Genomic DNA, 14,780 nt, shown 5'->3' on the forward strand with positions numbered 1-14,780 from the left:
AAGGAGTTTTCACAGGAAACACAGGGAAAAGTATACTCAATTTTTTGCAATCAAGTTATTGTTCATAAATAATTTGTAAGACAGATTAAAATAGATACATATATTCAACATACTTTTGAATAAATGTATATCTGTACTTATATATACTCAGCATATGGCTGCAAATATCATTGAACACAAAGATAAAAGTCAGAGATGCTTAACTGCTGGTGTGGGTATTAGCACACAAATTAGTTGTACTTTGATTTACAATTTTTTTGCCAGCAACCACACCACTAATTTGCATTGGTAATGAATAGTGTGTAGGAAAGATTGTTGCTATAGTTACAGCGGAAGAGCATCTCCTAAATCCGGATGAGGTGGTGTGATATTTGCTCCACACCCTTGTTCCTTCTGCACATCCTTCCTATAGATGGCAGCATTGTGCAAAACACCCAATAATGACGTTACTCTTGACATTATAATCTGTTTCTAAATTTTCAATAATACTGAGGAAAAAAATATGCTGGTTCACATTAACAGTGTGCAGCTAGTTTCTGACAGTCTTTCTTTCCATTTTTCGTCCAGTTGCTGAGGCTGATTACCGCAGAAAAGCTTATATTATATCTGTGGGCTTCTGAAAGCCCAAGTCAAATTTATCTGAATTATTTAGTCTAAACAACATCTGCCCTCAAGGAAAAGCGAATTATGCAAATTGGTCCACAAGCAGAAAACTGATCACACAGACTCAATCGATTCTCCTCCATCGCCAGCCCAAGAGAAAAGATCAGACTAAATCAGCTATTACATCCTAATCCAGAATTAAACTACAGATCAACAAAGACATTGATTTATATTGCACAGAAAAAGTCTATCTTAATAAATGTAAGGTTTATTTCCCTCTCATCTATTTCCTTTCTGTTTTTTGTTTAGAGGGTAGCTATCACTGTGCTTCTTTAGCCACCAAGGTGTAATTAACAGTTCCAATAGCCACAATCTGCCACCCTCCACTAACACCAACAGAGTCCTCAGCCTGCTCTACATTAGCACTTGACTTCACAATACTTCAAGACACTTCACGATAGACGCCAGGGCTGGATTCTTCTAGTCTTACAAAAACGAGTCTGACCTCTAGAGATGAACATGGAGAAACAACAAACCGTAAACAATGTTATCAACACAAATTATTACACAATACAAAGGACAAACCTCACACTTAAAAACATAAAAACTGGGGTCACGTCACATTGCACAGAATATATTATCGCTGATAAATAAGGTGGGAATATTTCAAATATGATATGTGGGGGTTATGATGTTCAGTTCACACTGGGGTAGGGTTAAGGGTTAAAATTAGGGTTGGTAGTGGTATTTGTATTTGGGATTAAATTTTTTGGGATTTGGATAAGAGATGAAGGTTTAGCGTAAGAGTTATTTGGATTTGCGATGACGGGAGTTTTAGACTTGGGGTTCATATTAGTGATGGAGGTTTATGGTAAGGGTAGTGTTTATGGTTTAGAGCTGGGTGTTTAGGTTAGTGATAGAGACTGGGATATAGTTGTGGGTTAGGATAAGTGATCGGAAGTTCATGGCCCCATTTCACAGACAGGGCCTAGACTAAGCCAGGATTAGGCCTTAGTTCAATTAGGGCAATTAAGTAACTTATATGTTATAATGTTTATAAAAAAAAAAACATTACTGCTGTGCATCCTGAGACAAAACAATGGCACTGACATTTTTAAAGAAATGTCAGTGCAAGTTGATTTCAGTTAAAACACCTCAAACATGCATTTTAGTCTGAGACTAGCTTAAGCCTTGTCTGTAAAACCAGGGGCATATTAGTGATGGAGGGTAATTGTAAGGGTAGGGATTAGTGTTGGAGGTTTAGGGTTGGGGGTCAGATTAGGGTTAGAGTTGGGGGTTAGGAATTGTGATGGATGTTTAGGGTTAGGGGTTCAGATTATTGATGGAGGTTTATGGTAAGGATAAGGATTTGTGTTATAGGTTTAGGTTTGGGAGTAGAGTTAGAAGTTTAAGATTACACCATGTCTACACTGATGCTGCAACGGCTTGAGGCTGCCTACACTGGAAACTTAAAAGTGAATGTTCCAAATCAAATTGTCCTTTTGCCGGAAGCAGAGCAAGCGCATGTAGTATGTCAGAAATCGGGGCATCCGTTTATGGTCTGTAACTCGGTGCATTGCATTGGAATGTATCCACTGTAGACAGCATCGATTATAATGAGTGTTATTGCCATTTGGTGTAATGTGCCACTTACACGTACCACCCGGTGTAGAACACAGTGTTGGAGGTGATGGTTGGATTAGTGATGGAGGTTTATGGTTTAGTATTGAACTAAGAATCATAATACTAAGGATTAGGATTAGTATTGAAGGGTTAGGGTTAGAGTTGGGGGTTTGGATTAGTGTTGTGAGGGTTGGGATTAGAGTTAAAGGTCTAGGATTGGGGTTGGGATTAGTGTTGGGGGTTAGAGTTATGATTGTAGGTTTGGATTGATAGCTAGGCTGCTACAGAGGCAAATGCAAATGAGAGCATGTGATCCTCTAGAAACATCAGGGTTCAGGAACTGTGAACAGTTGCATCCACGCCTCCTCTGCTGAGATCCTCTCAACATTGGGGGAGGGTGGGGGAGTTCTAAAGTGCTGAGTGGTCCCTCTTGTCCTGGGGCAAATAGGTCATAGGTCATAGGCCAAAGTTTAGCGATTGAGTAAAGTGTAAGTCTGAGAGTCAGAGAGAGTCTTAAGAAGGACAGAGAAACAGGAAACAGGGACTATAAATCCTCTACTGGGCAGCTAAATGATCATCAAATGTGCAGACCAACCAGTAAAGGATTCTTTATATTTGTGGATGACCTCTGAACTCTGAATCTCTCCCCCATTCCCCTATGCAACTGATGAGATCTGTTTCTCCTCCGAGTCGCCTTCTGCCTCTGCGTCACCCATCAATGGCTGCCTCTTCTTTAGCTCCCGCTGGTATTTTGCCATTAGAGAGGCATATATGCAGCCGTATGCTGCGGCAGCTACCATCATAATACACACGATTCCACAGACCACACCAGCGATCACTACTGTACCGATCGCCCTGCGAACACTGACCGGCCGATAACGCTGCTTCACACAGTCTGGTAGCTCCGCCTCCGTACGCACCACTGCACCTTCGGACGATGGAGTGGGTGTCCCACGAAAACATGGTGGAGATCCACCTTTGCTCCCAGCCCCGCCCCCATTCTCATCCTCCAATTGCAGACAGTAGTTGAACATCTCCACAGGAACACCCCTGATGTCACGGCCCCTTAAGTCCTTTGGGAGCGTACACTCAACGGCATCGACATAACCGCCTACGACAGAAAGCAATAGAGAAAGAGAAATCAAAAATGTATCTCTCTGAGGTAAACAATAGTAACCTCTAATGAATTTAAATGGTGGCTTCAAGCCCTCCAAAATAGCACCGCACAGCTAGGAGGGTCAGAAGCCTCTTCAATGAGCGTGTGTGTTTGTATGAGAGAAAGAGTGGTAGCTGGTGTATAATTAATAAGCCTGACATGCATACAGAAGCTCTGTTCCAAAACCTAGTGATTTGCCACACTGCCTGCATAGGCAGCTGCCTTCTAAGGCAACATGCTAACTGTCATGGAGTGACTAATTTGGAGTGCTCTACAGAGGCAGCAACTCCACATGCCACACAAATATAATTCTGTACAGGGTAGTTGACTCGCACTTGATTTTAAAATAGCTTGTAATTGGCATCTCACGAATGGTGCAATAATCCAGTACTATCACACAGCTAATGGTGCAATAATCCAGTATGCATAAAATACACAATACAAACAAATTTGGGGTAAAATATCATTTATTTTTAATTTTTTCTGATCTATTTTTTCGGAATATTTTTAATTAATGAATGATATATAATGAAAAAGTAATGCATTACAAAACTGTATTACTCCCTAACAAGTAACTAATTGTGTTACTTACAGTAGTTACTTTTTATGGAAAGTAATGAGTTACGTTACTTTTTCTCATCTGGGCTGGGCTTGCTTGTTTGTTTTTCAAATGTTAAAGCCCTTTCACACCAAAAGTGAAATGAATAAGCCTCAGGCTGAGGGAAATGCAAATTCACACCTGTACAGTAGAGGGCACAGCTCAAACAAACCTTTCCGCTGTGCTGCCATTCTGGATTGCAGAAGAATAGGACACAGGAGAAGAAATTTCACTCTTCAGCAATAAAAACAAAAAATCAAACACAAATGTGATGTTTATCTAAAGCCATTTTTTCTTATTCGTATGGTTGAATTAAATCATCAAAGGTCAGCAGCAAAGAAATTAGTTAATAAAGTGAAATGAAATAACGTTTGTGTAATTTATGTTTGCATAATATTCTGAGTTTGCATTTCACAGTTTTTATTCATTTTGAGGAATACTGAATCTGTTTTTGTGCAAGTGACATGAGTAATTGCTCAGAATTAGTCTAGAACTACAATAACCATCATATTTACACAGCGCACACAACGCCTCTGCACTTACTCTCTCAACATGGGGACAGGAGAGATGACAGTCAATAAATGGGAGACCAAAGTAACTTGCTTTACTTATTTGAAAAAGTACCTCAGACATTTTTTTGCAAATTTAAAAGTAATGTGTTACTTAACTAGTTACTTGAAAAAAATCATGTTACTTGTAATGCGTTACCCCCAAAACTGTATATAATGTTATTTTTTAACATTTCCCATCCACTATCTTGGATTTTCTTATAAGAAAGTTTGTTGCATCATGGGATCTCCATTAAAAAACATTCAATGCTGCCTGAATTTGGTCAAAACAAAGTATTTTGGAAGGTACAGTAGTGTAAGTAAGGTCAAGAAAGTATTTTGGTTGCCTTAAATGGCACATCTGTATGCAGCTCACTAGGTATTGGAACAAAGCAAGAGACTCAGAGCCCACCATGACTGGAGTCTCTTTCTCACACACTAAAAGCTTTGTGACTCAGCCTCTCATGTCTGTTTCAAATCCCCCTCCCTCTCAAAGCTGCTCTGAAACAGAATTAAATGAGTTTCTCTGACTCAGAGTAGAAGGATGGATTGAGACAGACAGAGAAAAATAGAAAGTGAGAGGTATGGAGAATAAGAAGCTCTGCTTCACAATTATTGTTGGGGTTTTGCCACATTTCATTGCCAGTGGTAGACAAAAGATAGATAGGAAATTATTAGGGAGAGAGTGGGTACATTTCCTACAATAAGTCTGGAGTACATGCACTTACCATTAGGTTACAGCTCCATCTGTTAAGAGGCTTAATAAACCTCTTTTAAAACAGATAATTCTTTAAATTCTGGTTTATAGCTCTTGCAAAATGCCAATAAACATGCACTTAACATGATTGCACACACAATTTTAATGCAATACAGTAATTCGATAATGTTTTAGTAATTCAGATTTTAAATATTAAAAGGTTTAATTATTTATTGAACACTGATGTCTATTATCATACTGCTGTTGTCGCCTCTTTACAGATGCAATAATTCACTGAAGACAGGGATTTTACCATTGTTAAAGGCAGTCCACTTTGGCCCAATGCCAAAGAACACACCTTACTTATGGTAAAATCCTAGTAACCTACAGCCTCTTGTGGCATATTGCTCAAATGACGTGTTTTTACACCTGCAGAGAATAAAAACACTACGCACGCACAACCCTCACCTCGGTATATTAGCCACTCCATCCAGTGTTTGAAGTCTCTCAGGTTGCAGTCACACTCCCAGGGGTTTATGCCCAGCTCCAGGTGTTGAAGGTTGACGAGAGGCTCAAATGTGGCTCTCTCCAGGGCGTGAAGTCTGTTCCCAGCCAAGGAGAGCCAGGTGAGCCCCTGCAGCTCATCCAGCAGGCCCAGCGGCACAGTGGCCAAGCCGTTCAGAGACAGATCCAGCCTCCGCAGCTGGGTCAGGCCACGAAATAACTCCCGATCCAAAACCGTAAGGCTGTTGTTGCGCAAACTCAAATCGCTCAGGTTACTCAGCTCACGGAACAGTCTGGAAGGCAGGTTGTCCAGATAGTTGTTGGACAGGTCGAGGCTCTCAAAGGTGCTCAGATTGGCAAAGGCCGAGACAGGCAGGGAGGAGAGGCGGTTATTGGCCAGAAAGAGGGTATGTGTGCCCTCCGGGAGAGAAGTGAGAGCGGGCACAGATACTAGACTCCGCCCACTGCAGTTAGCTTCCAGTGAGTTACACACACACTCTGAAGGACAGCCAGCGCATAACTGCAGCAACGTAGCACACACACTCAGCACACCTAGCAGACCTGTGTGAATGAAGAAAAAAAGAGAAGTGTATATCGTCTGAAAGAGTTGACATAGATGTGAAAGATTGATGTGAAAGATGTGACAGGTGTTGATTTAGTGCCACTGTGAATCATATGTACTGTATTTAATAAAGGAGACCAGTGCTCAACACAACTAAACCTGTGGCTTCCGCTCCAACCACACTAGTTTAAACTGGAGCTTATGTGAACCTACAAACAAACCTCTAGACATAGCAGTATTTTTGATGCACTCGCTGTCTGTGTCGCAGCACCTTCAGGATGTTTTTGCGCAGGATGTGTTTTGATTATTGCAAGATGTACTCTTAATGGTTCATTTGACCCAAAATGAAAATTCTGTCATTATTTACTCACCTGCATGTCTTTTCAAAACTCTATGATGTTCTTTCTCTTTAGAACACAAAAGAAGTATACTGCATGACCAAAATGCACCAAAAATTACAACAAATGCAAAAAAAAAAAAAAAAATTCCCACTTCTGACAAACCCAACCTTTGGCTGCGGGCTCAAGCTACGTAGAGTCTTTAACCCTCTGGTTAAATATCACTTGTATGCTAATTCAGTCATAAGTCTTCTGAAACCATACAGTTGCTTTGTGTGAGGAAAATACCCAAATGTACCTTGTTTTTTTTACTGAAAATCAACGAGACACACATTTGACATGACATCAAACTTCTATTAGTTTAATTGAATGTGAGTGTGAACGAGATTTGAGAACGACATTCAACATAAGGGTGAGTAAATGATGACGTGTGAATTTTTGGTGGTTTCCTGAATGGGATTCTTGAGTTGGCTAAATGTTTCTTCTTGGATGATGTAGCATTATAGATTCTTGAGATCAGTAAATCATCAGTAAAGCATCGGTAAAGCGTTTTTACTCTTTTTTTTTTTTTTTTTAAAGAAAAAAACCCTGCTATGGTTGACAGTTAGTGGGTTACAACTGGGTTACTGGACTCTTCCAACCCTGCATAGGTCTATTCCGATAGAGTTAAAGTGGTAACACTTTATTTTGATGGTCCCTTTTGAACATTCTGTTGACTATAAGTAACTTTGCAACTACATGCCAACTAACTCTCATTAGAGTATTAGTGTACTGTCTGCTTAATATCTGATAACTCTTTATTGTGATGGTCCTCCAACAGACACTCTACTGACTATAAGTAACTTTGCAACTACATGTCAACTTATTCTAACCCTAACCCTACCAGTCTACTAATACTCTACTAACACTCTAATGAGAGTTAGTGGACATGTAGGTGCAATGTTACTTCTAGACAACAGAATGTGTTAAAGGGACCATCAAAATAAAGTGAAACCGTTAAAGTTAGCAGGATAGTAAAATAAATTGGCTTATCGGCTCTTGCCAGGGATGAGAAAATGCTTCCCATATCTTTGTTGTTTGATAATTTTGCATATTTTTGGGCCTATGCAGCCTAAATAACCTAAAAAGGTTCTCCTACGGCATCAGGCTTTTCCGTTCTTTTTTGTAAGAGTGTATGATGGGAATATAATGTGCCTCAGAGTTAAACAGAGAACGTCCTCTGCTCTGCCATAACAAAGCAAACATTTGCCAACTGTTTGTCACCTCTCTCTTTTATGCAACACAATGTGGTGGGGGGAAATGTCTCTCTGTGTGGGAGACAATCAGATGCTATCAATGGATATGACGGTTTAAACATTGAGATCCCAGTTGTCTCGTTGAACGTGTGTGTGTGTGAGTGTTTGGCAGTTTAAGTGCAGACAGATGCAGTTACAGCACTCGGAAATCTGATCCTGACCAGCCTCAACACCCTGATCCCTTTGTAATCAGAGACACACACAATCATCACTCGCACGCTCTCTCTCTAATACACACTCACACAATTCTGTGTAATCTCAATAATTAATCCGTCCTTCTAAACTATGTAGTTGTGAATTATTCTAGAATTGCTGTTTTGGCCTGTCAACCTTCAATTTCCAGTATATCCCTTTCTTCTCTCATCCCTTATTCTGTTTGGCTGAGACAAAATGTGTTCTTTATAGGCAATGACAATGAATGGGGACTTCAGCTTTACAGAAAAGACACTAATGCACCATAAAAGTAGTTCATACTTAGATTCTCTCTGCTCTATATTCTATACTCTATTTTTATTAAAGCTGTTATTTACTTAAAATATTTTCATCCAGTGGACAATTAATTTCAACAACCAGGTCTGTCCAATTTATGATTGAATCTTTCAGACAGGTTTTATGTAATGGATCAACATATTAATTGAAAGGATCCGACTCAAGAGAAATAATCATTATGTGATCTCTTAATGAATGAGTCAAGTAGAGCTAGTGCGGATGTCAAGATAAATCAGTAAATAATTCAGGCTTTTCTCAAATCCCCACACAAAGCAAGCTTTTGACTTGAGAAGACTTTGAATAGCGTCTTTGATAGTGTTTTTTTGGACCTTCACTTTCATTAAATTGCAAACAGTGGCTAAGATATTCTTTCAAAAAGCATTGTGTTCCCTAAGAAAGTAATACAGAATAAGTATTGGCTTAATATATATATATATAAGACATTTTAAGTTTGACTCTAAACCGGCAGCAGGTCAATATTTTCCACTATACTGTAGTATTTGTGACAATGCAGCAAAACTGTGTGTGTGTGTTGCCCCTGCATTGCTTCATGCAGATCTTTAATCAGACACACACATTAACTAAAGCCATTCTAATCCATCTGTTGCAGGGGCAGCTGGTGATGTACACCGCACTCTATACCGCTATACACACCCACACAGGCACATACGTCAACACACACTGCCTTTCTTTCCACAAACACATTAATAAAACAGAACGCAAACTGATGCATTTCGGAAAGTGATCAATGTACATAATTTAGATAACTGATATTCACTATTTGGACAAAGCATTTAAAACCGTATGAATGGAATCGGTACTTAAATCCTCTTAAAACCCAACACCTTCAGAAGAGTGAATGTGTGTGTGTGTGTGAGTGTGTGTGTTAGTTGGGCTCACCTTGACTGTCCAGATTTCCTCTCCTCCTGTGACCGACTGTAGGTGCAGTGCTGAGCTGCATGTCTGCGCTTCTACGACTGCAGCTGCCTCAGATTCGCTGTGGCATCAGCTGGCCCTGATGCCAGCCTCCACAGGCAGCGATACGGGGCCAGTGATGACACTGCAGAGAGAGTTTGAAGGATAGTCAGTTTCTTTTTCTGTACATAACTTGGCGCTTAATTGTTTCCTGCCCGTGTTAGCATAGATGACTTGCTGAGCGTGTGAGCTTTGTGGTTTGCGTTTTTTCCCCCCAATAAGTATCTGTGGTGATTGTTCACAGCTCACTTCCCATCAAAGTTGATTCCTTCTGTGCGCTCTCTACTCTAGGCTCAATGGAAAACATCTTAAATTAGGAAAGATCAAATTAGCAATTAACTTTTAACACACAAACCTTGCAACATAATGCTTCTCGAATCTGTTCAATATTCTATTAGACGGTGATGGACAATACAGTTAACCTACGAGAATGAAAAATCACAAATGAGAGCTCTTGAATATTTAATAGTGTTTTAATTTTATTTAAATATTTTATTATTGAATAATACTATAAATATTTAATATTATTTTCATCAGATGAGATTAAATGGAGGTCAAATGGAGACTTTTGCGTACATCTCCTGTTTCTCACTTTTTTTAAGTTTCCATGAAATCAGAATTCAGAATATTTCAGTGCTCATGATAAATAATTTATCACTACACATCATTATTTTTTAAAATTCATGTATACTCATAATCTTTCATCAAAAACATTAACCCCCTCGACACAACGTCTGTTCTTTTCTGCCTTTATTTAACTTCCTACGATCCAATCAATTCCCAAAGGACGAAATCAACATTTTTACATTTTTCTCTTTCCAGAAGCGTTTCACTCCATTTCATGCCGACTTTAACTACGAAAGATGTCAATGCATTTACTCTAGAGTTTCAGAGATCACTAGAAAATGATCCCAAAAATGCCTAAAAAATGATTTTTTTAACATATCAAACTCTGAGATCTCAATATGAGCTCAAACATTTCTAATCAAATTCTGTCATCAATGTCCGGGTGTGTGTTGATGAAAAGATTATAATTAATTAAATAATAAAAATTAAAACATTTGCAATAAATAATTGTAAAATAAAAACAATAAAGCACTTAATAAAACATCCCTTACTGACATCAAAGAACCGTGAATATGCAAATGTGTTCTTAAATAATTTAAATATTACATGACAAAAAAAGTTTGGGAATCCCTGCTCTATACTCTTACGGTACGTCAGCAATTGCCTCATTTGTTTCTATTTGTATTTCTCATATATAATTACAGGAGAAATATCTGAGAAAAACGTAATGTATCAATCATATCCTTTAAATCTGAGAGTCAGAACTTTCCTCCCGGTGCACAAGCCATCTGTAATACATCGGAGCTTACTGTACAGCTCTCCAGGGTACAAAAACCGTAGTAGGACTGGCACTGCAGACGCGATTTAGTTAATTGAGGTACAGTAATATGACACTGAAACCCTCACAGCACATGACAGAGACGGGAATATTATTATAACGACATACCATTATGTAATACTAGTTGTGTAACGCAATGCTGTGAATGTGTGTGTCTCAGATCATTGAGCACAAGGTTACAAGTTGCTTCTGTTTATGCCAGGCCAGTTTGCTGTAAAATGGCCGCTGCTGTCTTAGACTGTGACACTTCGGCCTTGTCACCTGCCACATCCATCACAGCGTGCGTGTGTGTGTGTGTGTGTGTCTGTGTGTGCGTATTTGCGCAACGCAACACCAATACACCAGCCTGTCATCTGAAACGGCACAGTGGAAAAATGTGCAGACATTTAGAGGTTATATTGCATGTGTGTGTGTGAGTGAGTGTGTGTGTGAGTGAGAGTTTCTGAAAACACCTTTTGGAGTTGCTCAACACGTGAATATTTTCAATGCATTACGTTTCCTAGAACATGCAAGTTTGAAGGTGTGAGAATGTGAGTGTGTGTGAAGAGAGGATAATTAGTTGAGGGATGTGTCATTTGACTCTCGAGCATGCAGCACACACACACACACACACACACACACACACACACACTCACACGTGATGTAACAGTCTCTCACTTTAGCAGCATCTCTCTCCATGTCCAGTTCAGCACATATTTCACACTTTCTCACCCCACGCCGTACTAACTTCCTGTGAATGCACAAGGTCAACTATGCATGTGTGTGACAGCATATATGTTGTTACTGTGACTTGAAACACATAAGTAAATAGAAACGCCCTTTAGATGTTCACCTCTGAACCAGTCCTGCTGATCTCTTTTCTTTCTTTCTCATGCACACACACACAAAAGGCGGCAATCAAAGTCAACGGCGGCAAGAACAGAGCGAAGAAACGTTAGAAACAAAGACATGGAGGCCACGGGAATGAATTATTAACAGCAGAATCACAAACAAAGACACGCTCTCATAAACACTCATTCAAGCAACACACATACAGTATGCGTAAAAACATACAAATCTCTTACACAAATGCTTTTTGGTCCTACCATAAATGTATATATATATATATATATATATATATATATATATATATATATATATGCAAGTGTTCACAGGATTGCATATTGTAGAGTCCATCTCACTCCAACATGCTCAAATACACTCAAAAGCAGCATTCCAGAACATCACCTGTGGTCACACACACATCTTTACATTTCCTTTGTGTCCAAATAAAAAACTGGGCATCACATGCTCTGTAACCCAAAACAACAGGCGAATGTGTCTGTCTAAAAAAAAAAAAACATCCCTCGGCAAACATCATAATCATAATTAAGGCAAATTGTAATGTGTGCTTGTATATGTGTGTTATAGGTTAACAGTGTTTCACTCACCGTCTTTAGATGCTGTCCTTCTCGGCGTCCCCCCCAGGATCACACACTCTCTCTCTCACACACACACACACACACGGTTGTGGGAGAAATTAGCGAATAGCAGCTCTCGTAACGCTCCAATATGGAAATGAAAATATCCTTCCGCTGCCAAGAGCAACGGCTGCCACAGAAGGAGAGATGGATTGGAGGAAGGAAGGAAAAACGATTAAAATAAAGAAGAGGGAGATGAAGGAGGGGAGTTAAATCCTGCGCAATGCCTTGTTGTAATGCTCAGAGAGAGGAGGACAGAGAGAGAGAGAGAGAGAGAGAGAGAGAGAGAGAGAGAGAGAGAGAGTGAGTGAGTGAGTGAGTGAGTGAGTGAGAAAGAGAGAGAGGGGAGGAGGAGGCGTGCTCCAGTCTTTCAATTCTCTGTGGTTTCCAGCAGATCGGCTCGCCTCTGTGTTGGTATATTGAGTCCACAGAATGCACTTGTGTGTGTGTGTGTCAGGAGGTTGTCTCTTAAGCGCATACTGTCCTCAGGCTAGCCTTTGATGCGCATGTGTGTCTGTGTGAGTATGTGTGTGAGTAAGTGTGTGTGTTTGTGTGTTGCGTTCTCCATATGTGCATGTGGTGAGGCGTGCAGTGTAAGCGTGTGCCAGCCTTGTCAAAGATAGTAACATTAGTGAGGGATGAGGGGAGTGAGGAGGGGTAGAGAGGACAGCTGATTCTTTCTCTAGATAGATAGATAGATAGATAGATAGATAGATAGATGCAACACTGCTGCTTTTAATGGATGCATGTGAATCTATCTATCTGGGGGGGGGGGGGGACCCTTATTATTGCTCCCTTGTTATGGATGGATGGATCCAATCACATGTTGCCATCACCAGCAGTGATGCATTTTACACCCTGTGATGTCATCAGAGTGCTGACATCATGCAACAGCACAGGAATATAATCATACATGTACTCAGCATTGTTCACGTGGACAAACTGGACCAAATGTCACCCATGTAAACAAACATTTCTGCAATTGCCTGGTGTGCTGAATAATGCATAAAGGCATACAGGCCATGCTGCAGCAACAGCACCTCAAAAAAAGCTATTTATAAGAGGAAAAGCATTCTGCGACACCAGAAGCGTTTACCTCCTGTATGTTGTGGGCTGTTGCAACGCACCGTGTACTTCAGAAGGACCTCAGTGCCGCCCACATGCTTTCACATGCCAGACATTGACAAGAAAAAGCACTACAGCTCCATTAAGTCCTTACCATGCCATTTCTCTCCTTATCAGAAGCCCTCTATGTTATGAGGAGTGTATGTGGGTGTGTACATACTGTGTGCTGCTCACGTTGAGGACAGTGTCATATTTGGGCGGTGAGTCTTCAAGGTGTCGATAGGGGCTGCGCTGACATCATGTTACCTAAGCAACAGAGAGAGAGAGAGAGAGAGAGAGGTGGGGGAATTGAGAGGGTGTTTTTTTGACTCACTGTTAGCGTATGCTCTTCGTGATAATCTGCCATGTAAAGACCCTGCTGCTCTGTTTGCCATCGCACACACACACACACACACTGCAGTTCAGTCCTGTCAGATTCAAATAGATATTAACTACATTAGCATAATTTAGAATATCATTTGAAATGCATATTAAGCTAAGCATAAAAGCATATAGCAGAATCTACTGCACAGATCAGTGAGCTAGTTAAAACTATACATGAAGTACAGTGTACTCACACACACACTCAGCTTATTTCTACATCAACATTAAGCTTATTATGACCAGAGGAATCTCATTCTTAATTAACAAGGTTTTGTTTTACATAGCCTACTTGAAATAGCAACATGTGATTGGATCCTACCATCCATCCCTCCATAACAAGGGAGCAAGAATCTATTTTTGGTGAGTTTCAAGATCTGATGGTGTAGCCTATTCATGAAAAGGGCCACATCCATTTGACACATTCTCTCTTTCTCTCTGTCTTTACCCATTAAATTGTAAAATCTGTTTATTTTAAGTAGGACTGGTTGCCATATTGTCGCTCTAAGCTTTTTGGTTGAGGTTTCATGCTGTATCACATCATTGTGTTTGTTTTTGTGTGTGGGATGTTTGTGTGGAAAAGAGAATGACGGAAGCTCAGAAAACTGGGTATTTACTGAATTATCTGCTCTGCTGGAGTCACATGTCTTCCGTCATTCACACTTCTAACTGTGCTGAGAACCGTCTGCGAGCTCGCTCGTCACTATTTTGGGTAATCTTCATTGCAGGGTTGTCCAAATCTTTAGGATGCTGGAGGAGACATGGTGACTGTAATCTTCCAGTTTTATTACAGTATGTCTGCTAGGTCTAGAGCTTTATAATACACATCTACTCATTCAAGAGATTGTCTGCCCTCCACTAGCCATCTTCCCTGCCCCGAGCAGCTATTACCAACACTGCCTTCCACTCTCTGCCACTCTATTAATTAGCTTCTGTATGATAGATCTCTCTCTCTCTCTCTCTCTCTCTCTCTCTCTCTCTCTCTCTCTCTCTCTCTCTCTCTCTCTCTCTCTCTCTCTCTCTCTCTCTCTCTCTCTCTCTC

At 40.2% G+C, this 14,780-nt stretch overlaps 2 protein-coding genes across 4 annotated transcripts in view; one reads left to right on the forward strand and one right to left on the reverse strand.

Annotated features, from left to right (window-relative positions):
• The window catches only part of cacna2d4a (calcium channel, voltage-dependent, alpha 2/delta subunit 4a), a 39,084-nt gene that overhangs the window by 14,236 nt on the left and 10,068 nt on the right, over positions 1-14,780 (forward strand). The window lies entirely within an intron of this gene.
• lrtm2a (leucine-rich repeats and transmembrane domains 2a) lies at positions 1,657-13,553 on the reverse strand. 3 transcript variants are annotated; one of them, XM_079868249.1, is made up of 5 exons: positions 13,539-13,553; positions 11,451-11,523; positions 9,314-9,473; positions 5,694-6,290; positions 1,657-3,337 (listed from the first exon to the last, which is right to left on the reverse strand). In XM_079868249.1, the coding sequence occupies exons 3-5, from the start codon at positions 9,372-9,374 to the stop codon at positions 2,883-2,885; spliced, it is 1,113 nt and encodes a 370-aa protein (XP_079724375.1). In that variant the 5' UTR covers positions 9,375-9,473; positions 11,451-11,523; positions 13,539-13,553; the 3' UTR covers positions 1,657-2,882. The 3 variants fall into 3 exon arrangements, with proteins under 3 accessions (XP_079724375.1, XP_079724373.1, XP_079724374.1); XM_079868247.1 differs by lacking the exons at positions 11,451-11,523; positions 13,539-13,553 and adding an exon at positions 12,224-12,868; XM_079868248.1 differs by lacking the exon at positions 13,539-13,553 and having other exon boundaries at positions 11,451-11,824.

The sequence above is a fragment of the Squalius cephalus genome (assembly GCF_949319135.1).
Source record: "Squalius cephalus genome assembly, chromosome: 4".
NCBI lineage: Eukaryota > Metazoa > Chordata > Actinopteri > Cypriniformes > Leuciscidae > Squalius > Squalius cephalus.